The sequence below is a fragment of the Macaca fascicularis genome, chromosome 12 (genome assembly GCF_037993035.2).
Source record: "Macaca fascicularis isolate 582-1 chromosome 12, T2T-MFA8v1.1".
NCBI lineage: Eukaryota > Metazoa > Chordata > Mammalia > Primates > Cercopithecidae > Macaca > Macaca fascicularis.
Genome location: NC_088386.1, coordinates 110,017,277 through 110,041,820, shown reverse-complemented (window position 1 = coordinate 110,041,820; position 24,544 = coordinate 110,017,277). Strand labels below are relative to the sequence as shown.

Sequence of the window (24,544 nt, the reverse complement as noted above, 5' to 3'; positions counted from 1 at the left end):
TAACAATCTCATTGAGTTATGGTGAGAATTAAATTCAGCCCTGATTCCTTGAATAGGAATTTACACTGTGGTGTAGGGTTTGAGTTCTAGCTCCTAGGAGGAAAACACAGGTAAATGAGAGTGCCTCTTGCACATAAGACCTATCAGAAACCTGGAAGGTAATACTAGGGAGATTCTCTTTTACTTTTTCCTTCCAGAGACAACTAATTGAAAACTAATGTCAATAACAGGATTTCGTGTCTTAGCTTTGAGTCAACTATTGCCAACTGGTCATTAATGGGACTATTTCAATATTCATAGCAAATGAATCATTTCTCCTAACAGATGCCATATATCAATATAAAACCAAATACTATTATTAGAATAAGAGTCAAAATAATATAAACTTACAGATTTTAGTCTCTGGGTTTAGACTCTGGATTTGAATTTCAACTCCACATTTAATCAGCTAGGTGACAGCGGGTTTGTTAATGTCTTTGTCTTTCAGTTTTCTCAATTATAAAACAGGGACAAGAGTAACAATCTCATTGAGTTGGGGTAAAAATGAAATAGGTCAATACATGAGCCAACCCTATGGTTCAAAAGACTTTAGTGTAGGACAAGATCCAGAGGTGTGGGTTAATGTTGCTTCACTATGGAGGCAATATTCTTCTGAGCACTCTAACTCAGCAATTTTATTTTTATATAAAGAGCAAGATAGTAAATATTTTAGGCTACCCCCAGGCATGGTATCAACTGTCTGTCTTCCTAGCTTCTCAGGAGGCTGAGGCAGGAAGATTGCTTGCATCCAGGAGTTCCAGAACAGACTGGGCAACATCATAGCACCCCATCTTAAAAAAAAAAAAAAAAAAAAGTAAATCTTTTAGGCTTTGCAGACCAGATATCTCTGCTGCAAACACTCAATCTTGCTGTTGCAGTTTGAAAACAGCCTTAGAGAATATATAAATAAATGAGCAAGGTTGTGTTCCAATAAAGCTCCATATATGAAAAGAGGCCAAGCTGGCCCATGGGCAGTAGTTTGCCAACCCCTTTTTACCTGCTATCCTTTTGAATTGCAAGATTTTCCCATTCTTGTTGGTGGGAACACAAATTATTTCTAGGCCTGTGTGAGCTCCTGGGATTTTCCTTCTAATGCTTAAGATAGATTTTTTTCTGGCCTCAGGCTTTCATGTATTCACTCTTAGCCAGCTGAAGACTGGAGGGGACTCTGCAGATCTCCAGTTCTCTGTGTGTGGCTCATAACTCTCCTGTACCCTGCCCTGCAAACTCAAGCTCCCTTGGCCTTCTTGGACTACCCATTGACTCTTCAACTCTGGGAGTTAGCCAAAAGTCCCTTCATCCCTGAGTTGAAACCTAGAAACTTTCTCCAGGCTATATTCTGGGGCAGTCATTGGGCTCACCTTGTTTACTTTCTCTCTCTCAGGTATTACTGTTTTTTATTGCCAAATGTTACATGTCTGAAAGCCCTTGTTTCATATATGTACATACATTTTTGTTTCTTTCAATTGTTTTAGGTTAGGAATAAATCTGGTTGGTCTTTGTTACAACATCTTGTCTGGAAGTGGAAGTCCCTATAGATTTTTATCATTTTAAATACAAAAAAGTCTGAGGCTCAGAAATATTTGGAAATTTTGTCAAGATCATTTTGCTAGTAGGTAGTGGAGAGAAAATTCAAACTTGGGCTTCTAACTTCTAAATAAATGTTCTCTCCATTACACTATACTGCTTCTATCAGAGGGAATTAACTACAAATTTCCTTTTAAATAAAAAATGATGAACTTTAGTTTTTTCTAGAAGAAACTGATGAATCAAATTTGAACCAAAGGTTTTGGAGTTATCTCATTATGTTATGAAAAATTGGGGGGGGGGGTCTGATACCTTTTGCATTTTGAATGGAGTCACATTTTCGTCCCATTTTGGCATTTCTGTTGTGGTTCTGATTGTGGAGAATATAATGTTGGGAAACTTTGCTCATTTTAATGATCTGATACTGATAAGCTTTCTACTGGAAAGTGCCCATCTGGCTCAAACTTCAGCTTCTGCATTTTCTTAGGACTTAGGATGTGACTTCTTTGCAAATTGACTGGAATTAGTTTTACAAAAGAGAGAAAAATATTGCTAAACTACATAAACACGGTGAAATGAGAGATGTGGAAAAGTATGTGTATAAATTCTCATGGTTCATTTTTATTACTTTCACTACGCAATTCCATTTAACACTTTCTGAAATAGCAATACATTTTTGAATGATGAAACATATGGCATTTTGAGTATGCCAAGTGAGAGATATTATTTAAGTAGTGAATGTTCACAAAAACGTGTAGCATTATATTGTCAGGAGGCTCTCTGTTTAATGAGAAAGGAGCACTTATCCCTTCACAAATACTTGGGTTATAAATATCTACTACTATATGTATGTATCTATAAACACAGATAATCTGTGTTTGTCACAAGCAATGTATTTGATAATAAAACATTATGCAAATAATGCTGTGTCACATACAACTTTTTTAAAATGTGTGAGAGGCTGATTTTTTACAGCAACAGAAAAAGCTAAACTCTAGGAGATGATTCCTATATCTTTATATCTTGATTGAAAATATATATGCGTATATCACATTACATATAACTTTACTGATTAACTAAGTAATTTTTAATATTACATAGAAGTGAGGTTTTGATTCTTGTTTCTTTTATTATTTGTTTATTAATATTTATACTTTCCCTAGAAACCTTCTACAGCGGCACCCAGCCTCAGGGATCTTTCTTGCACACCAATATGTTGAATTTCTCTCATCCCTAAAATGAGTGAGTTGACCTCTCAAACCCCTTCAGCACTAGGATAAAACATGGTAGATGACGATGCTAAGAGTTCCCTATTATAGAATATCATTATCCCTCTGAGTCCACATTAGAACACTGCAAGGCAATTGTCTCTTCCATTATTTCCATGAGGAAAAATAGGTAATGTGCCTAAAACCTAAAAGGTGCTGAACACGTGATTAAACCTGAGGGTCTGAATTAAATAGTCTATATTCTTTTTCTCCACCTTTGGTTTTCCAACATTTTTGCCAAAACTACATTTTAAAAATAATATTCTGTGAATAATCTCTATTTTAAGACAGATAAGGTACTATTTATTAGTATAGATACTTTTATAAATCCACTATAACAATATTTACTTATGAGGTTAATAAATAGACAACTTTGTTATATGTGAAAATTTGAAATTTAAGCTTATAGATAACAGTTTCAGCCTTTTTAATGACCTCTACTTCCAGTTTATTTCTATACTGTGTTGGATTTGCAGTGATGAAAAATCCCTTATTTATAAAGATCTGTCATTTCATAAGAAAACAGCTCTTTTTAAACAGTACACCTCATAACCTTAAGATGCCCTTAAATTAAACTGATCCAGAGACATTAAATATTATTAGCAACTTTTGTTTGTATAATGGCCACTTAAAGGATCTAATAACCACTCACATTTCTTATGTGAAATATCTCAGATAGGATGCTATTTGTAATTCCACATGTGTTACATAACATGATGATTACATTACACGTGTGTTTTCAATAGTCCAAGAGCACAGCAGAGACAGCAGACCATTGCTTGGCCTCACATTATGTAAGTTGTGACAAATAACGCGCTAGGTGTATATAACTGCACAATTTAGTTCCGTCACAGAGTTTTGACTAGAAAAAATGGTTAGACATAACTAATGTGAGCTCTCCGTACATGTTCATTATTGCCAATAGTGTCAATTATATTCTTGCTTTTTTTGAAAATGATTACATCATATAGGCTTATATTGGCTTGCCACTGGAAATAAATATATATTCAAATGAATGTGTATTTCGAGATTACTAAATTAGATTTGATTTTATTCTCATATTTTCATGATACAATTTTGTTATACTTCTCTTTTAAATCATTTCTTCCTGAATAAATGCAATTAGAAGAGACCCATATACCTCATCCTTATTTCAATTTTGTTTTGCTCTTAATTTGCACTCTTCTTTACTCTCTTGAGATGAACATAATTTCTGGTACTTAACTTTGTGATTTTCACCTCTTTCTTCATTCTCTCATTAGACTTTATATTTGCTTTCCCTAGTTTCTTCAACTTTTGATATATTTCAGCCTTTTAAATGAGGAGTCATTGAGGACTTGTCTTGTATAGAAGCACAGATTTCTCATTATTCAATGAGAAAATCCTTATGACAGTAATTTCTCACACACATAGAACTAAAACTAATTATGGTATGTTCCTTAAAGAAATGGTCAAAGGGATGGGAAGGTCGGGTTGAAATCATATTCCTTCAGACTGATAAAGGGTTTTCATTAGAGTCCCTCGTTCACACATGTTGTCTTCGGTGTTTCTCGCTGTTCCACTGCTGATTCTTATGCTATTCTTAATATTAGTGTATCACCAAGTATATTTCAGTCATGGAGAGAAAAAAATGGGTTTGCTATATCAAGGACCTTAAAATCACACTGACCTGTATGACAGAAGACAGGTACTCATACTTATTTAAAATCATGTTTATCTAAGTATGCAAATAACTTTTAGGCTGGATGACATGGATGGTAAAGAGCAAGTGGCAACATATTTAATGACAATAAAATATATGGCTATTATGAATTGTGTGGTATTTCAAAGCACCTTTTAACTTTTATTATTAGGAAGTACAGCCAAAAGTTTTGAAATTACAGAGTTCAAAATTCAAAGACATGAATACTTGAATGCTAGCTCAAGAAAATACAATGGGATTTAAGGATGTGAAATGTTTATGAAAACCAAGTGAAAGCTGTAGAGGAGCTATGGTATCAATGTAGATTTTCTATGTCAAAAATTAAAAATGGAACTTTTAATAGGCTTTTGCAGTGTAAGATGAAATTCCCATAGTTGGGACTTTTATTTTGAACAGTGTTTTCTCTTTTTAATTCTAGCAGACCATAAATGTCTTAACAACAAGAATAATACTAGAACATTTTTAAAGAAGTCATTGTTACTAGTGTGGTTCTTATGCCAATCTGTAATGAGACTATAACTCAAAGTTTGTTAAGAAGACAAACTTACCATTTTCTAAATTTCAGATACATGATGGCAATATTATGAAACCAGTCCCAAGAAACACACAGTTATCTTCTGGCTCTAGAATTACTCCTGGCTTATTCATACTTTCTGGACTAAAGAATTAATATGGACTATCTTAAAAAATAAAATATTTTTTCATATTTATTCTTTACTTCCTTATCTAAAATCAAGTTTTTGCTATCTCCACAACTTTGATTTACCACAAATAATGCTCAAAGACTCAAAATATTCTCAAAACTTAAAATAGTTTAAAACCTGTATCACAATAGCAAAGAAAAAAATTATTATTCAATAATGTATATACATTATTTAATAAACTCTATCATTAAAGATACAGATGCAACTGTATTTTTAACCTTATAAATAGACAACTGGAATTATTGTGTGGTTCATAAAATCAGCTGCTACACTATTCCTCATCAGCAAAGATAAAATATTTTATCTAATTGATAATATTTATATCACTGTGGAATAAAAACTAAATATAATAACATTACAGAATGCAGAGCACATAATTGCAACAATAAGATAAATATTTATTTCAAATTAATTGTAAACTCTAGACAATATGGGGTAATTCATTAAATTTTTAACACTAAATTATTACACTAAAAATATTTCAAGTTCATTTTTGCTAAACTTTTGTTCTTCTCTTAGCTATTTTGCCTTTAGAAAATACAATTTGCTTACCTTGGATGGTGATTCTGAGGGATGGGGGTTCGAAAATTTTGTGTGGCACTCCTAACAAACCTATGCTATCTAGATTAGTACATATTATCACCTCTATTATTTCTGACTTTAAATATATGAATATAATTCTTTCATATGACATGCTATATATAACATGATAAAATATATCATAATGTAATATATTATAATAAGAACAGACATTTACATATAAATACATATGTTTAAGTAGAAACAAAATAGTTTCAGAACAAATATTAATATTATTGGCTTAGTCAGAAACAGTAGACAAAAATGATCCTACCTGATGAATCAAAATTCACTTCATTGCCAGGACTTGGACCTATATCGATGGACACAATTGGTAACAGCTTCCGAAAGTCCCATAGCTTTGTAACCCCACGGGCATCACAGGATGCTATCATGTGACCCTTCAAAATATAAGATAAACAAAAATAGAATGTGTATATATATATATACACACACACTACATATATACAAATACATATAGTAACCTATAGACAAAAGATGTCACAATTTTATTACAGTTGTAAGATTACATTCCTCTAAAGAAAGAAGTAGTTGTTAATAACTTTATTTTGGACATTATTTAAATTATTTAAAATGATATTCTTAATATATGAAATCCTACACTAAATTTTTGGAGTTAACATTTCAGACAAGTATTTTCATTTTAACTACATTAGAAAACGTAACAAAACAATAACATGTGCACTCATAATTTGCCTATACACATATCACATGTCACGCATATGATATATGTGACACATAAAATCTGTGAATGTGGGAAAATTATATCATATGCATATCTCAGCTTTTATGCTTGCAATTAGTTAGCATTGATAATTTATACCTCAAATAGAGAAAAAACGAAAAGAGGTAGGAAGAAAAATGGACACAGTGAGAGAAGAATATCGTCATAGCAGGTAGAATGACTGGGACCAGATGAAATTGATGGCAATAAAATGGTATTGTAGTCTGTTAGTCAAAATTCTCAGAAAACATAGTTGGGCTTGCTTTGGTAACAGGTAGTGGAACAAGGAAGAAGGTAATTGAATAAAAGGGAAGGAAAACAGAAGGAAGGGCGAATGGATTCAAGTGACATATCAATGGAAGCTGGGGAGAGATATTTTTGCAGCAGAGTAGCAGCCGCCCAGGCTCATCAGTTCGGAGCCCAGGGTCTGTCTACACGCCTCCTGCTGGTCTCTCAGGAAATGTTTATTGAGCATCTACTTTATGACAGAAATTGGACATATGCTGGTGAATAAGAGGGGTTTCTGCTCCCCAGCAACTCATAATCTTCACTCATTCTCATCATTCTGGTCATTTAATTTCTTTGTCCACTCAAAAATTGAATGAGTATTGGCCACATTAAAATCATCAATTATGTTTATAAAATATCAGTATACTGTTTCCCATTTGATGTACACTTTCCTTTTCAGCTGCAGTTCAAATTTTTAAATGTCAATTTAAAAACCATCCTCTCATTTTCTCCATACATTATTTACAATGTTAACATTAACAACTTAATTATCATATAATTTTCCTTATCATTTTGAACTAGCTCACATATTTTCTCACTCCTTGATTTCTATTCTTTCTGTAAAAAAGCACATCCCATAGTACAGTTCAAGTGGACCCATTGTTTTTCTCTAAACACACCAGTAATGCAATGAATGCAATTAGTTTTAAAATTTTATAACTGTTGTCACTGGCATAGTAATACAACAGCCTTGTCCCCAATCTAATAAATGAGATGCTTAATCTTTTTTATGACTTAAAAGGAACATGGAGAACTTGGAATGTCCTCAAATATGTAAACATGTATTATAAGAATTGTGAGGAATCAGTGAATTTCATTTCAGAAAAGGAAAGAACAGTTCTCAGTATCAGCCGGGAATATTAATGTTAGAAATTAGAAAGAATTCTTTCCAAATATAAGGGCTTTCAATGATCTGATAGAGGTCACAGAATGGAAATTTTTTTCAATTTTGGGAATAGGGTAGGTAAGTTTTCATCAGAATTTAATCTGCATGCACCTCTTGCCATAGGCAGGTGGATGAACTTGATGTTCTTTTGTTGTCTGGAGTCTATGAATTAAAGACAATCTCAAAGTATAGTTTATCCCACTGAATATTAACATTTGAGGGAGTATACTTAAAATAAAAAATAGTTTAATCACTGTTATTGTGTGAAAATGAGTAGGTAAATAGTTTTAATATTTTTACATTTAATACTAAAAACTTTTATTGCTGTCAAATGATCAAGCTCAATAGTTTGATAATATGAAAGTGAGTCAATATTTATGAAATGCTTTTAATGAGCCAGGTACTGTGCTAAATGCTTCATTAATAAACTAGTACACAGCAACTTTAAGCAATTTTGAATAACGAACATCATTTAGCTAGGTTTTTTTTTTTTACATTGCCTTAGAAACTTAAAAGCCATGACAACGTATGCATTATGGTAAAATGAATATGAATTTTTTTTTTTTTTTTTTTTTTTTTTTTTTTTTTTTGAGATGGAGTCTCGCTCTGTCGCTCAGGCTGGAGTGCAGTGATGTGATCTCGGCTCAGGGCAAGCTCCGCCTCCTGGGTTCACTGCATTCTCCCGCCTCAGCCTCCCGAGTAGCTGGGACTACAGGCGCCCGCCACCACATCCCGCTAATTTTTTGTATTTTTAGTAGAGAAGGGGTTTCACCGTGTTAGCCAGGATGGTCTCAATCTCCTGACCTCGTGATCTGCCCGCCTCGGCCTCCCAAAGTGCTGAGATTACAGGCGTGAGCCACCGCGCCCGGCCAAATATAATATTTTAAGTAACAGAAATAAGTTTGCGTTTAGATTTGATAACTGAAAGATACTTGGTAATGGAAGAACAGCTTAGCTATATATCCAGTTAGCTAGTGAGGCAGATGTAGTGTCTATTACAGTGTTTGGAGCATAGTAGAGCTCAACAAAATATTTGTTAAGCTGATAGATGAGTAATGCTTCCTCAAAGCTTACTTAAAAGTTTTATTTTGGTCCAAGTCCTTCCAAAGCAGTCTTGAGGTGAATATTAATTCTAACCCTGATGGGTCAGAATCACTTACAAGACAGAAAGCAATGGAAGAGGCAGAAAATCTAGAACCAATACTTAGAATATTCTAATGCCCTGTATCCTTCTTCTTTCTCTCATTTCAGGAAAATTGGAGGGCCATCTGCCAATCTCCTTCCTCGAGACAGAAGAAACTAGAATGTTGTTAATCCAAACTGTGTAGTTTGAGTTTTGAGGGACATGGAGATGGAGAGATGTGGGAAGGAGATTAGTTGACAACCTGGGGAAAAATCATTTTATCTACAATTTATGACAGTCAGGCTATAGTTAGGCATTTAACCTAAATTAAGAAATATTTCAAAGAAAATGTTTTTAAAGACAGGTGAGATTTCATGACAATCTTAATGAGAGTCAAGGTTCAAGAGGTTTGGAAATCTCTAAAATGCAATTCTGGTTACCATTGGTAGTAGTACTGCTGATCTTGAGGATGGGAAGGTACTGAAGGTGGATGTGCAGAAAGCTCTCAAAGAAGTTCAGATTGAGATCTATGATTGTTTTTCTAAAACTGAATCTCCAGCACCCAGTATAGTTCTTACTACATGTTAGGCATTTGGTCTTTGAATAAACAATTGAATGAATAAATGAATAAATACAAAGGGAATGAAGAGTAATCAACGTTGACTCTATGTGATTTAAAATAATTTGTTTCGAAAATACACAAATATTAACTGAGCCGAAGCTAAAAAAAATGCTTTGTGGTCATAAGACTCAAATGAATTTAATTATGCCAGTAGAATTTAGCCAAGTGGACAAAGGGTACAGCTGAGATGAAAATGAATAGTCATGACTCCTGATTGCCTTTGTTAAGCCTCCCGCCACCAAATTAAAGATCCTATAATGAGAAAACCATATAGACATGAAGTTAATAATAAATTAGAGAGTAGAACATAAGATCAACCTAGCTTCATCTAGGCCGCTGAGAATTTATTAGAGAAAAATTTAGCAATAGGTATCAAGGATCACAAAAATGTCCCAACTTCTGGAACTTTTAATATTACTTCTGAACTTGACTATAAATTAAAGAAAATGTATTATTAAAAAAACTAATGTAGCATTATTTATAAATAAAAATGGAAACAAGTGAAATTTACAATAATAATCTAATACGGAAGAAGAAAACCTTGGTCTGTGGTGGATTCAGAAAACTGCTTGAGGCAACTTTTATGCAAACTTGTTATCAACAGCTGCAGAGAGACAAGCAGACTATACTATCTCTCTGCACAGAGGTTCCAAACATAGTTATGTACAGTAACACAGAAAGAAAAGGAAAAAACTGGAATGTTAATGAGGTCATTAATAATTTAAATAAATAATTAAAATACTATTTTATAAAACAATAGTATTCCTTAATATAAACATATCTTATGGCTTTGTATAATTTTTTAAACATATGTTTCAAACTTGGGCATTATCCTAACTTTTAGGATTATGGGGCTAGTGCTCAGAGAGGTTAAGAAATATTATATAGTAATATAATTTTTTATATGAAAGTCCCTATGTCTTTATATTGCATCTCTAAAAGAACTAGGATATTAACCTATTTTGGAAGACTCAGGTCCAATTTGATTGTAGTTTGAACCTTCATCCTGATGAGTCAGGTAAGTAGTTTCTTGGTTCAACTTGCTGGGTTTTATATACATATATGTTATATATATATAAATACCTTTTTCTTTTGAAAAGTCTGAACAATACTGAACAATTTACTGAACAATAATTTAGGCCCAGGACATTGTTTCCTTTTTTTAAGGGTTCCTCAAGGTTGAACAATAGAATATATAAAATATTATCTTTTCAAAGAGTTATACTGCATACCAGAAAAATTAAATGAATGATTTTACATCAACTATATATACATGAGAATGTTGTAAACACTAAGTGAAGGAACTTTGTTTTTTTAGCAGTACATTCTAGTGACCTAGAATAAAATATAGTTCATGTTCAATAGATAATTGTAGAATGAATAAATGAATACCTTAGATAAAAAATTATAAAGCCATTAAAATAACAATTATAGAACCAAAGTAAAACATGGAAAAATTTATGTCAAACTCTGGTTACATTGATTAAAAGTATATAATATACATGTACAATGATTAAATGGGGAGTTACATCTATCATTTATAAATCTTTTGTGTATTTTTATAATCATTTAATGCTTTAAATGTGAACAATAAGTACAAATAAACTCCTCAAACATAAGAGTTATATATTAATCAAATATCATTGCCAAACATGTTACTATTTATTTCATGAGCTCTTAATTCATTTTATTTTACTTTACTTTTAAATCTTATTTTTGAGATAGGGTCTTGTTCTGTTGCCCAGGGTGGACTGTAGTTCAATATTGTAATCTCAAACTCCTGGGCTCAGGTGATCCCTCCACATCAGCCCCCCAAGTAGCTGAAACTACAGGCATTTGTCAACGCCCTCAGCTAATTTTAAAATATTTTTAGAGACAGGTTCTCACTATGTTGCCCAGGCTGGTCCCAAACTTGTGGCCTCATGAGATCCTCCCACCTTGGCCTGCCAAAGTGCTGGGATTATAAGCATGAGCCACTGTGCCCAGTCTCATGAGACTTTAAAATATGTCAGTGGTACAAGTACTGATACTGAGAATGGGAAGGTACTAAATGTGTATGCCTGGAAAGCTCTCAAAGAAGTTTCCATTTAGGTCTGGAGCTCTTTCTGTAACACTGAATCTCTCGCAGCCAGCACAGTTCCTGCTACATGTTAGGTATTTGATTTTAAATCACTAATTGAATGAAAAAATATAGAGAAAGTAGAGAGTAATAAATGTTGATCGTATGTAATTTAAAAGAATTTTTTTCACAAACATAGAAATTTAAGTGAGCTAAAACTCAGAAAAAAATGTTTTTGTGATCATAAGACTCAAGATCATATATTTGCATAATACTTTATAGCTTACCTTATAACATACCTGTAAATAATGTCACAGCTGACTCTCACAACTACATGATGAGTCAAACTGTGATTCTACCTCTTATTTAAAACTAAATATATTCTAGAAGAATTAAATAATTTATGGAAGGGCCCTGGTCAAGATGATCTTAAAACACAACTACGAAATGAGACAATTAAAAACTAGTAATAGCTAACACTAATTGGGTAATTACTATGTGTCTCTCAGGGTTCCAAGCATTTGTATACAGATATATACATATGTCAGACAATCAAAGAAAAAAAAAACCCAAAACTATGATGAAATAGGTGATCACCTCCATTTTATGGATGAGGAAACTGAGCCACAAAAAGCTTAATTAACTTTCCTACAGTTCACAGTTAAAAAATAAATGGCCAGGATTTAAGGCCATTTGACTTTAGAGTCACTAACCTGTACTATGTCTCAAAGACAGAGTGGGGCTAAAAAACGATTCTTAGAATCATAAGGCCTTGAAGAGTTTGAGGACAGCATTAACAGGCATACTATGCACTAAGTAAAAGCAGAATAGAAACACAAAATAGAGAACAGGGATGAAAATACGAGTTCTGGGCTTTGGGTTTGGAAGCAGACTGGATATACAGCTTGTGCAGGATAATAACAGAGACTAAAAGAGCTTTGTGTCAGATGGAAGATAAACATCAACTTACTGCTAAAACCATGGCTGGGGTAAGATTTCCTGACAAAATGAAGCTGACAAAAGTTGCCAGCTAATGCTGTTTGAAGCTACACTTTTTGTGAATCTATACATTTAAGGACTCTAGAGTTAATGCACAGGCTCGCCACCTGGACCTGGACCAAGTAGCATACTCAGTGACTGGATCTGTGGTTTCAAAACCAGAGGGCAGGTTTCATCTACAGTAAACATAAAACCTATCCTAGAACACCCTGGAGCTAGGGGCCTGGGAAACCTGGGACAAAGGAGATAGTTACAATATTGAAAGTTATGGAAGGGTAAGCACAAAGAAAGAGGAAAAGTCCCTATTTAATAAATGGTGCTGGGAAAACTGGCTAGCCATATGTAGAAAGCTGAAAGTGGATCCCTTCCTTATACCTTATACAAAAATTAATTCAAGATGGATTAGAGACTTAAATGTTAGACCTTAAACCATAAAAACCCTAGAAGAAAACCTAGGCAATACCATTCAGGACATAGGCATGGGTAAGGACTTCATGTCTAAAATACCAAAAGCAATGGCAACAAAAGCCAAAATTGACAAGTGTGATCTAATTAAACTAAAGAGCTTCTGCACAGCAAAAGAAACAACCATCAGAGGGAACAGGCAACCTACAGCATGGGAGAAAATTTTTACAATCTACTCATCTGACAAAGGGCTAATATCCAGAACCTACAAAGAACTCAAACAAATTTACAAGATAAAAACAAACAACCATCAAAAAGTGGGCAAAGGATATGAACAGACACTTCTCAAAAGAAGATATTTATGCAGCCAACAGACACATGAAAAATGCTCATCATCACTGGTCATCAGAGAAATGCACATCAAAACCACAATGAGATACCATCTCACACCAGTTAGAATGGCAATCATTAAAAAGTCAGGAAACAACAGGTGCTGGAGAGGACGTGGAGAAATAGGAACACTTTTACACTGTTGGTGGAACTGTAAACTAGTTCAACCATTGTGGAAGACAGTGTGGTGATTCCTCAAGGATCTAGAACTAAAAATGCCATTTGACCCAGCCATCCCATTACTGGGTATATACCCAAAGGATTATAAATTGTGCTGCTATAAAGACACATGCACACGTATGTTTATTGCAGCACTATTCACAATAGCAAAGACTTGGAACCAACCCAAATGTCCATCAATGACAGACTCGATTAAGAAAATGTGGCACATATACACCATGGAATACCATTCAGCCATTAAAAAAAAGGATGAGTTCGAGTCCTTTGTAGGGACATGGATGCAGCTGGAAACCATCATTCTCAGCTAACTATCACAAGAACAGAAAATCAAACACCACATGTTCTCACTCATAGGTGGGAAGTGAACAATGTGAACACTTGGACCCAGGAAGGGGAACATCACATACTGGGGCCTGTCATGGCATGGGGGTTGCGGGGAGGGATAGCATTAGGAGATATACCTAATGTAAATGACAAGTTAATGGGTGCAACACATCAACATGGCACATGTAAACATATGTAACAAACCTGCATGTTGTGCACATGTACCCTAGAACTTAAAGTATAATTTAAAAAATAAATAAATAAATAAAAAGAAAATTTAGCATCTATATGGAGATGTGTTGCAAATGTAAAATGCACGCTAGATTTTAAGAAAAAAATGTAAATATCTAAAAATTAATTTTAAATTATTGATACTATGTTGAAATAATGCTTTGAATACATTTACTTAAAATATTATAAATGAATGCTGTATGTATCTTTTTGCTTTTTAAAATTACAGCTCCATTGAGATATTCACATACCATTGAAAATGTACAATTTGATCATTTTTAGTATATTCAAAGGGCTGTGTGATTATCACTGCAATCAATTTTAGAACATTTTTATCATCCCCCAAAAAAGCCCCATACCCTGGTCAGTTCTCATTATTCTCTAACCTTTCCAGCCTTAAGCAAACACTGATCTTTGTTTTCATGGATTTGCCTATTCTGAACACGTCACAGAAATGGAATCATATACTGTAATATTTGATCTTCGGCATTTGTCTTCTCTCAGTTAGCATAATGTTCTCAAGGTTCATCCCTGTTGTAGCATATATAGGTGTTTCGTTCTTTTTGACTGCTGAATAATATTCTATTATATGCTATATTTTGTTGATTACTATTTGGTTTGTTTTCTCTTTTCTGCATGAGGAATAATCCTGATGTAAACATGCATGTACAAAGAAAAAAAAGAAAGAAAGGGAGTTAAAAGAGAGGATCAGACCTTTTACTTACTCAGAAGAAGCTACCAAAAGTTTTCCATAACATGCAAAGAGATCTAAAGCTAATATAGTCAGTAATTGCAAGATAAAATTGATCTGTATAGATTAAAATTATGAAAGATTGAAAAAGATTTTAAAGTGAGTCTCAAAGATTTGAATAAAGAGCTAATATTCATTAAAGAAAAAGAAATGAAACAAACACAACCTAAAATTACTTGAGAAATCCAAGAGAATTAAAATGTTAGTCATTGAATAAATAGGGCTCTATAGATAGGATGTACTCTATTCTAGACAAAGTTGAAAAGAAAGTTAGTGGATTGGGATATTACAATCTGGAAAATTAGCTGGATTGTAGACCCAGAGATTAAAAGATAAAAGCATGTAAACCATTAAAAGACTTGAGGGTGGGGGTGGAGTTACATATTCCAATATACGTTTTATAAGCATTACAAAAGAAGATAATGTAAAGAGAGTCAGAATAGCAGTATCTGAAGGTGTAATGGCTGAAACTTTTCCAGAATTGAAGAAAAATATAATATTAAGACTAAAATTGCACTCCAAATATTGAGCATAATGCATAAAAATAAAACTGCACCTGAACACAGAGTAATGAAATATGTGGGATATTATGGACAAAGAGATATTTACCTACAAGTGAAAAATGACAGATTACCTATTTAAAATATTTTAAAGAGATTTCAATTAATTTTGTAAGTAGATATTAGAACCAGTGGGATAATGTCCTCATTGTATTGGGGGAAAAACCTCAACCTAAAATTCTATGCTTAAATATCATTTTTGATTGAATGCATTTTCATTCAATGAATAAAAATGTTTAAATCTAAATATCTTATGGAAAAAGTATTAATGTTTGTATTTCATCATGAAAAAGTAAAATCCTAAGTATAGTATGGGTCAAAATACATAATGGTGAGCACAAATACTTAAAAATTCAGTAATTTTTTTTTTTTTTTTTTGAGACCGAGTCTCACTCTGTCACCCAGGCTGGAGTGCAGTGGCATGATCTTGGCTCACTGCAACCTCTGCCTCCCGAGTTCAAGTGATTCTCCTGCCTCAGCCCCCTGAGGAGCTGGGATTATAGGCGCACGCCTCCATGCCTGGCTAATTTTTGTATTTTTAGTAGAGACAGGGTTTCACCATGTTGGCCAGGATGATCTCGATCTCGTGACCTCCTGATCCACCCACCTTGGCCTTCCAAAGTGCTGAGATTACAGGCACGAGCCTCCGTGCCCAGCCAAAAATTCAGTAATTTTTAATCAAAATTGATTTAGTTAAAATCAGAGACAAAATGCTGAATCCAAACCCCAGCTCTAATTCTACCCCTAACCTAATTTAAATCTTATCTTAATTAAGCAAAATTCAGGAAATAAGTTAAAAAGAAGGAAATAAAACAAGATTAACAGAGAATACAAGTTATTGTTATGGTAATACCAATACAGCAATATCTATCTCTCTTTCTGTCACACCCACCCACCCACCCACACATACACACAAATGGAATATACTTAACAATTGAAAGTAAGAAACAACTAAAATAGTTTAAATAATAAAGAATACAGCTATATGCAACTTACAAAAGAAACATTAAAAACAAGCAGAAACAATAACAAAATTCCCAAAATATTCAAGAGTGAAAATAAAGGAATAAAATCATTAAATACTAATTACTAAGAAGCTCATAGAATAATATCAGTGTCAGAAAAAAATAATTACAGTAAAAAATTTACTGGAATCTATTACTAAAGAATAATAAAGGAATACTCTAGCCACAAGGTATAACTAATAAATTTATATGTAAAGACAAATTTTTAAAATATGTTAAAAGTTATCATGAGTATAAAAATAAATTATTTTCCCAAATTATGGGGAAGATTGTAATACAAGTCCATCAGAATGATAGATAATGCACAAAAGCAAAGATATACAACAGTTAACCACCCCTTCAAACAATAGAGCTTGATCTAAAATGGAAACCAGTATTTGCCAAATATATAATATCATCAGGTATATGTGAAGTATGTGATAAGCCACAAAATAAGTTTCAAGATATGACAAAGAAGTGTTATAAAGGCCACATTTTATTACGATGATGCAATTAAAATGGAAACTAAAAATTACACCAAAGCTTTAAAAAAAGGTTTGGAAGCTAAAAGCAAAAAACACAATGTAAATTACAAGTTTGGAATTGGTGACAAACAAAACAAAAAAAAAAAAAAAGAGAGAGAGAGAAAAAGCACACTCTGCAAAAATATTTAAAGAGATTTATTCTGAGCCCATATGAGTAACCACATGCTGGGGAAATACAGTCTCAGAAATCTTGTAAAAGTGTGCCCGAGGTGATCAGGTTACAGTTTGGTTTTATACATTACAGGGAGATAGGAATTTCAGGTAAAATAATAAATCAGTACATGGGAGATACACATCGGTTTGGCCCAAGATGGCAGGACATCTTCAAGTAGAAGCTTACAAGTCATAGATGGGTTTTTGGATTCTTTAGCTGGCAATTGGTTGAAAGAGTTAAGCTTTGTCTAAATACTTGGAGTCAGTAGAAACAAATGCTTAGGTTAAGATAAAGGGTCTGTTATCTGTCATGTGATGCCATGCTAGAGCCAGGTTGGAAAGTAAGCCACAGTATACTGGGTCAAAAAGGGCCTGTTTAACAAGATGTTATGGCTTATAGGCTTGATTTTACCCAGGCCCTTAGAAAGGAATTTGAGCAGGAAGAAAAACTCAGAGTTCAGTGCTCAGAATTAATCCAAGTGAAGGAATTCATATTATATTTGTTGAAGGAAGCTGAAGCTATCATTAATGAAAATTTATAATTTCAGATACATTTTTTAAAAAGAGAAATTTAACATAATATATTAAAATGTAATTGAAGATGCCCTTTTCTACAGAATAGAAAGGTAGAAATAATTAATATATGATGGATGAGAAGCAAAATTAAACAAAGTTATTAAAATAAGAGATAACGTCAACAAAATCAAAAGCTGGTCTTTGAAAAGAATATATAGACAGACAACTGGAAAGGTTTGTCAAAAGAGGCAAAAATAATCACAAAGAAAAAAGTCATAATTAAGCAACATCAGGGAAAAGCGGATAATTAAAAATATGATAGCGATTAAAGAAACCACACCAAATGCTATGAAGGACTTAATGTTAATTGTGAATTCTTCGGCAAAATGGCATTTCCAGAACAAAATAAACATAATAAATACAAAACAAAAGAAATACAAAATAAAATACATAAACCAAAACAATAATAAATAAAAAAATCAACTGGCTATAAACTTTGAAAAAAATGTCTTAAATAGAACACGCAATACAAGAAATAAAGAAGAAAACCATTAAGACAATATAAATATTGCTCTTGAAATGAGACCTAGACAGAAGAAAGAATGATTAAACACCTGAAAACCTTTTCACTGATCCTAAGAATATAGTTGAGTGAAACAAATTCAAACAGTGGTTTATTTGGAGTAAATCCACTTAGCTTGGTTACCCAGCCCAAGATCACTCTAGTGGTCACAGGTTTGCTATCTCACTGTTTTTTGAAGAACTGCCTCTCATTTCCTACACTGTAGCTGGTGTGCTCATAGGAACTCATCTCCCTGGACAGAGTCATTATTTAAGGGGTAGGAATCTGGCTTAGGTGGGAGCAATAAGATTACTTCCCTGTATTTTCCAAGCTAATTTTGAGAGAGATAAGTTATTTCTTCTCGGATTAAAAGGTTTCAGAAAATGTGTAATATACATATACATGTGTAGTCTTCCTTCTGATGCTCAGGTCTAGTACAATAAAGAAACTAGTAAGAGTAAGACCATTCAGGAAGTCAGGTGGTATTTGAGTTTTGGTTCCTGTCAAATCTAAATGCCAGCTGCCACCTGCTCAGTCTGAAGACTAGGTTTGTGAGCTGAAGAAGTAAAGGATGTATCGTCCTCAAATATGCCAAAGTGGTATATTGACTATTTTGAGATAAAAACATTGGGGAAATTATAGTTTCAGAAAAAGAATGGCTGAATTTTCTTTTCCTGCATGCAGCAGGCCTTGAATATTCTTTTGCAAGGGGTGCTTTCCCAGTATCAGGGCGTGAGAAGAATTCTTATCACCAGAGACTGGGACTTAGTCTTGTAATAGGCCTGAATAAAGAATCTCCCCCAAATAACCCTTATCTTCCACTAGCTTTACACCTCTCATATATCTCCTAGTGTCTCCCCAAGAACTTATTACCCTAGTCAGGTCCCCTTGTTCTGTAATTTCTTTACAATTTCATGTTTTTTGTCTAAAAAATGTAAAAGCATTTTCTTTGGCCATTCCTTTGGACTTTGCTCTCTGATGAAAATCCTCATGTAAATATAAAATTAATAAAACTTGTGTGCTTTTCTCCTGTTCATCTGCTATATCAATTTGGTTCCTGGACCAGCCAAAGAGCCCACATAAGAATAAAAAGGGGGTGGGACTGATCTTTCCCTCCTCTACAGAGCCAATGAACACCCTAATTTTGCTTAAATTAGTTTGATTTGGGGTTTTTTAATTAACATGTCCTATTTTTTTCTATCAAATTAGAATAAATTTTTAATGACAGCACTGATGTTGATAAAACTGCAATATAATCAGTTTTGTATTACTGGTGGATATAGTAATTGATAACTAAAATTAACACTTTTTTGCCATGACATATGCTCAATATCTATAGGAATTTTTTTATGTGCAACAATTATATTTTACAAATGAGGAAAATAATGTTTAAAGAGGTAAAGTGACTTCCCTAAAATTACCTAGTTAGAATGATTTGGAGTGAGGATTCAAGCCCCTGTGTGGTTAACTTCTGAGTCCAAGATTTTATCCACTGTATTACATTTTATTTTTTCAAAACGAGTATAGTATATCACAAAAGTTTAAAAATATAGAAAATATTTCCCCATTAGGATACATTAAATAGTCCATAAGATAAACATTTGTCACATAGATGTTCCTCACACTATTATTTATAAGCTAAAACTGTAGAAACATTAAAATTATCAATAGATAACACATATATAAATATATAAAATTATAATATGTATAATTATGTAGCTAAATTATTATTTTGGCATTTCAAAATATATATGTTATTAGATAACATATATAAATATATAACTAAACTATTATAATGGCATTGCCAAAGATTATTAATGACAAAAAATATGTAGTTCAATGAAAATAGCAGCATGCAAAATTGTCTATATTATATGTACACACAAAGCATATATTGAAAATAAATCAGAAATTATTATCTTTAGGTAGTAAGCCGATGCACATTAATTTTATTTGTTCTTTTCAATTTAAAAAATTAGATTTCATGAAATTATCATACATTAATTTGTATCGTCAGAAAAATATTTTTGAATAAAGAAATAATGAAATCAAAACATCACACACAGTACCTGTCAAGTGATCTAATTTTTATTTTCTAAAATTCTGCTATGCAAAATGGGCAAGTAAGAGGGGTCATCAAGCAAATGGCAGAGACATTAAGCCCGGGAAACATCAGCTGCCTTCAATATGTGAAGGTAATGACCTGCAACTTGGTATTAAGGTATAACTATAATAAAATGTTTAGGCTCATTAGGAGGAAAATTAGTATTTCAAACATTTTTAGTACTGATACATTAGCATGTCTCTTAGGACAGGCCTATGCAGCATTAAGCAATAGGTCATTACACCATTTCCTCAGTACCCGAATGGCACAAATAAAGCAAAGAAATTATGGAATTAGAATGGAAAGAGAAGACAAGACTTGGGAATGCTCAGAAAGTTCAAGTACAAAGAAGGAGGAAATATAGAGCATTGGAAAGGTGTGGATAAGTTTGTAATTTTTGGTGTATACTTCTTTCCTATGCCATCATCAGTCTGTTAGGCATTAAGAACTACCATATCACCAACCATGCTCCATGGATAGGAGAGCTGGAAATCTCAAAAATAATTACTGAGCAGCTAAAGTATACAACACAGCAGTACATCATTACAATAACTTGTACAAAGTGATTTATATGTGCTGTCTCATTTAAGTCTACATCTCTATGGTTAGGTACTGGTACTGCTCAATGTTACAAGTGAGACCACCAAGGTTCATGTTATTACACTTGCCCAGAGTCATGTGGTTAGCAAAACGCAGGCTCGGAATGCAAAACCTGGTGCTATGGTTTGGATATGGTTAGTGTGGCCCTACTAAGTCTCATTTTGAAATATGATCCCCAATGTTAGAGTAGGGCATGGTGAGAGATTTTGGGGTCATAGGGGTGGCGCACGCATGAATGGTTTGGTGTCATTCTTGTAGTGAGTGAGTTCTCACTCTATTAGTTTCTGTGAGAGCTGCTTGTTAAAACCAGCCTGGCACTACACCCTCTCTCTTCCTCTCTCTTGCCATGTGACATCTACACTCCCCTTCTCTACCTGTTGGCTCCCCTTCCTCTTCCACCATGAGTGGAGGCTCCCTGAAACCCTCACCAAAAGCAGATGACAGCACCATACTTCTTGTACAACATGCAGAACTGTGAGCCTCACAAAGCTCTTTTCTTTATAAATTACCCAGCCTCCGATATTCCTGCAATCGGCAGACTATAGAAGCATGGCACCAGCATCTGCTTCTGGTGAGGGCTTCAGCCTGCTTCTGTTCATGGCAGAAGGCAAGGGGAGCCAGTGTGTGCAGAAATCACATGGCAAGAGAGAAAAGCAAGAGAGAGAGACAGAGAGAGGAAGTGCTAGGTTATTTTTAACAACCAGCTCTTATGGGAAATAAGAGTGGGAATTCACTCATCACCTCCCTCAGGGAAGGTATTAATCTATTCATGAGAGATTTGCTCCCATGACCCAAACACCTCTTACTAGGTCCCACCTTCCAACACCATTACACTGGAAATTAAATTTCAACATGAGATTTGGAGAGGTCTAACATCCAAACTATAGCACCCATGAAGCCACTTAGGTGCATAAACATGCATACCTTGTTATTGAGGTAAAACACACCAGAACAGCTAATAGAGCTTTAAGAGCATATCAACAAGTACCATATGTATTAACAAAGAACAAATCGAGCAAGCAGGTGTTTAAATTGACAAGGCAGAAGAGTAACTAGAAATAAAGACAATGTATATAAAGCAACCAAAATTTACTGAACTCTACTGTGACCCTGGCTTGGACCAAGAGGAAGAAAAACAATGAATATAAGCCCTCAATAAGCTTCTGGTCAATTGTTGGAGAGAGGAATAACTAGGCAATTACAATAGAAGAATTACATGCTAGAAGTAGGTATTGTTTAGAGTACAAATTGATCACCTAATTCAAGACTGTAGAATCTAAGAAAGTAACTTCTAGGAGCAGAACCCTAGGATAAATTCACCAGGTGAATACAGTTTTCTGGAAATGTAATGTTTCAGACAGATTAAGATTATGGACAAATATTAGTGATGAGAAGGCAGGAAGGTGTCATTTTTATTGAAAATGGCACAATGTCAGCGCACAAAGCAGAAATGAACACACTACCCCATGGGGAATGTGGTGAATTTATGATGAGGTTAACAATGTGTAAAAACTCCAAAGTTTCTGAAGCCCACATTGAGGAATGTAAATTTTACATATGATGTAAAAAAGTTATTATGTGTTTTGTATATAAATATTGATACATTAAAGGGAATGTTGAAGGCCACTAGTCTCAGTAAGTTAAGAAGGTATTGTCTAGTGCAAGATTGTGTCTCGGAGGTCCTGAAAAACAAGTGAAGATTGCTTTCTTGTGGTATTCAAGTTTGTTATAAGTAAGAGGTTGACTGAATTGGGCAAAGTTGTCTCAATCTGTAGAAAACCTATCTCTTCATTCATCCAACAAATATTTATGGAGCCTGCAAGAGTTGGGCACAGTTTTAAGTGGTGGACAAGCCTCACGGAATGGGCATGCTTCTGTAAAGAAATATACAATAAATTAAATAAATCAGTAAAATATGTGGTATGTTAAATGTTAAAAGCTATAGAGAATTTTTTAAAATGTAGACAAGGAATGTTTGGCAGACAGGGTGTTTAAATATAAATAGCCTGTCAAAACTAGGAGTGTGTGACCTTTGAATTAAAACCTTATGGATTTGTGGGGCCAAGTTGTGCTGTGAGAATGAAGAGTGATTCAGGAAGAGGGAAGAGCAAGATCAAGGACCCTGAGGCAGAAGCACTAACAGTAAATAGGCCAGTGTAGACTTCCAAGAACAGGTGCTATGTGTTGAACTGATTCAAAAAGCGTAGATTTGGAGATCAGTCAGAAACTATGAGTCATCATTAAGTCCAGATTGCTGGAAGCACAAAGGGGTATTCTCATGATTTCAATTATTATTAAGATGTTTATGACTCTTGAATCTACATCTCCAATTAACAACTCTCTCTTAAATTCCAGGTCTTTATTTCCAACTACCCATAGCATTTCTCATTTGGAAGTTCCTCACGTACCTCAATGTCATCCTGTTCAAAGCCAAATTAATCTTTTCCTCACTTTCCATTTCAATAAAAGGATCCAAACTCCAGGCAATCAACAGAGCTTGTTATCCCATTCTCCATCTCTTTCCTTTCCAATTCAATTCAGTTGAAATTTGCCTCCAAAAATTCCTTATTTCAGCCTGTCATCATCTCACTTGGGACGCATGCAGTGAACTTCCTCACTTGAACCCTTTATCTTTGCAAGCTATCTTATCTTATCTTACCTTATCTTATCTTATTATTTTTGAGATGGAGTCTTGCTCTATCACCCAGGCTGGAGTACAGTGGTGTGATCTTGGCTCACTGCAACCTCCACCTACCAGATTCAAGTGATTCTCCTACCTCAAGCTCCTGAGTAGCTGGGATTACAGGCACGCATCATCACACCCGGACAATTTTTGTATTTTTAGTAGAGAATTTTCGCCATGTTGGCCAGGCTGCCCTCGAACTCCTGATCACAGCTCACTGTAACCTTAAACTCCTGGGCTCAAGCCATCCTCCCACTTCAGCCTCCTGAAGCAACTAGGACCATAGGTGTATGCCCATATGCCCAGCTAATGTTCTTTATTTTTGGTAGAGATGGGGTCTCACTATGTTTTTCAGACTGTTGTCAAACTCTCAGAAGTTTGAGCTACCACATCTAGCCTGGTTTATCAAGAAAAAGGACTAGATCTTTAGTCCTTTTCTAAATCTCCCACAACACCTAGCACAATGCTTTTCATTTTGCAGATGCTAAATAAATTGAAAGCACAGTCCTGAAGGAATTGAATATAGACTGCCCCAAATTCCTGGCTGCGAAATATGATGCAAAATTAGTGGATTTCTGAAGGTGAAGTGGAGAAGAAGTTTTAATAAATCACAGAGTCTTTCTACTCTAAAGACAATTTTTGAAACTAACGTTTTATTCAAGGAGAAATGGAAATTCCTTACATGGCATATGAAATTGATGCATTCTCCCTCTGGCAGTGAGCCTCTTCTAAAAGCACTAAAGAATAATGTTCCTCACTCTCATGTGAGTTTACTTCATTTTCAGTGTCATTATTGGCATTATTTCAGACATTCACGTATGAGATCTTTGTCTTATAGACCCTTGGTGTTTTCTTCCGATGTGACTTGTCACATCGCAGCAGTATCTTATGATATATTTACATACTAACATACTGTAATGTCAAAGTAGGGCAGTAGGGTTTCTGGAATATGAAGAAATAAAACCAAAGAGATATGAAGTAAAAATTGAAGCTTA

The 24,544-nt window shown here is 34.1% G+C and overlaps 1 protein-coding gene across 4 annotated transcripts in view; it reads right to left on the bottom strand.

Moving 5' to 3' along the window:
• Nucleotides 1-24,544, bottom strand: part of SPAG16 (sperm associated antigen 16) — a 1,157,251-nt gene that overhangs the window by 262,034 nt on the left and 870,673 nt on the right. For all 4 annotated transcript variants that reach the window (XM_065526049.2, XM_045368377.3, XM_045368378.3 and 1 more), the window contains one exon: nt 6,094-6,220. In XM_065526049.2, the coding sequence (XP_065382121.1) occupies nt 6,094-6,220 (127 nt within the window). The remainder of the gene's footprint in view (nt 1-6,093; nt 6,221-24,544) is intronic.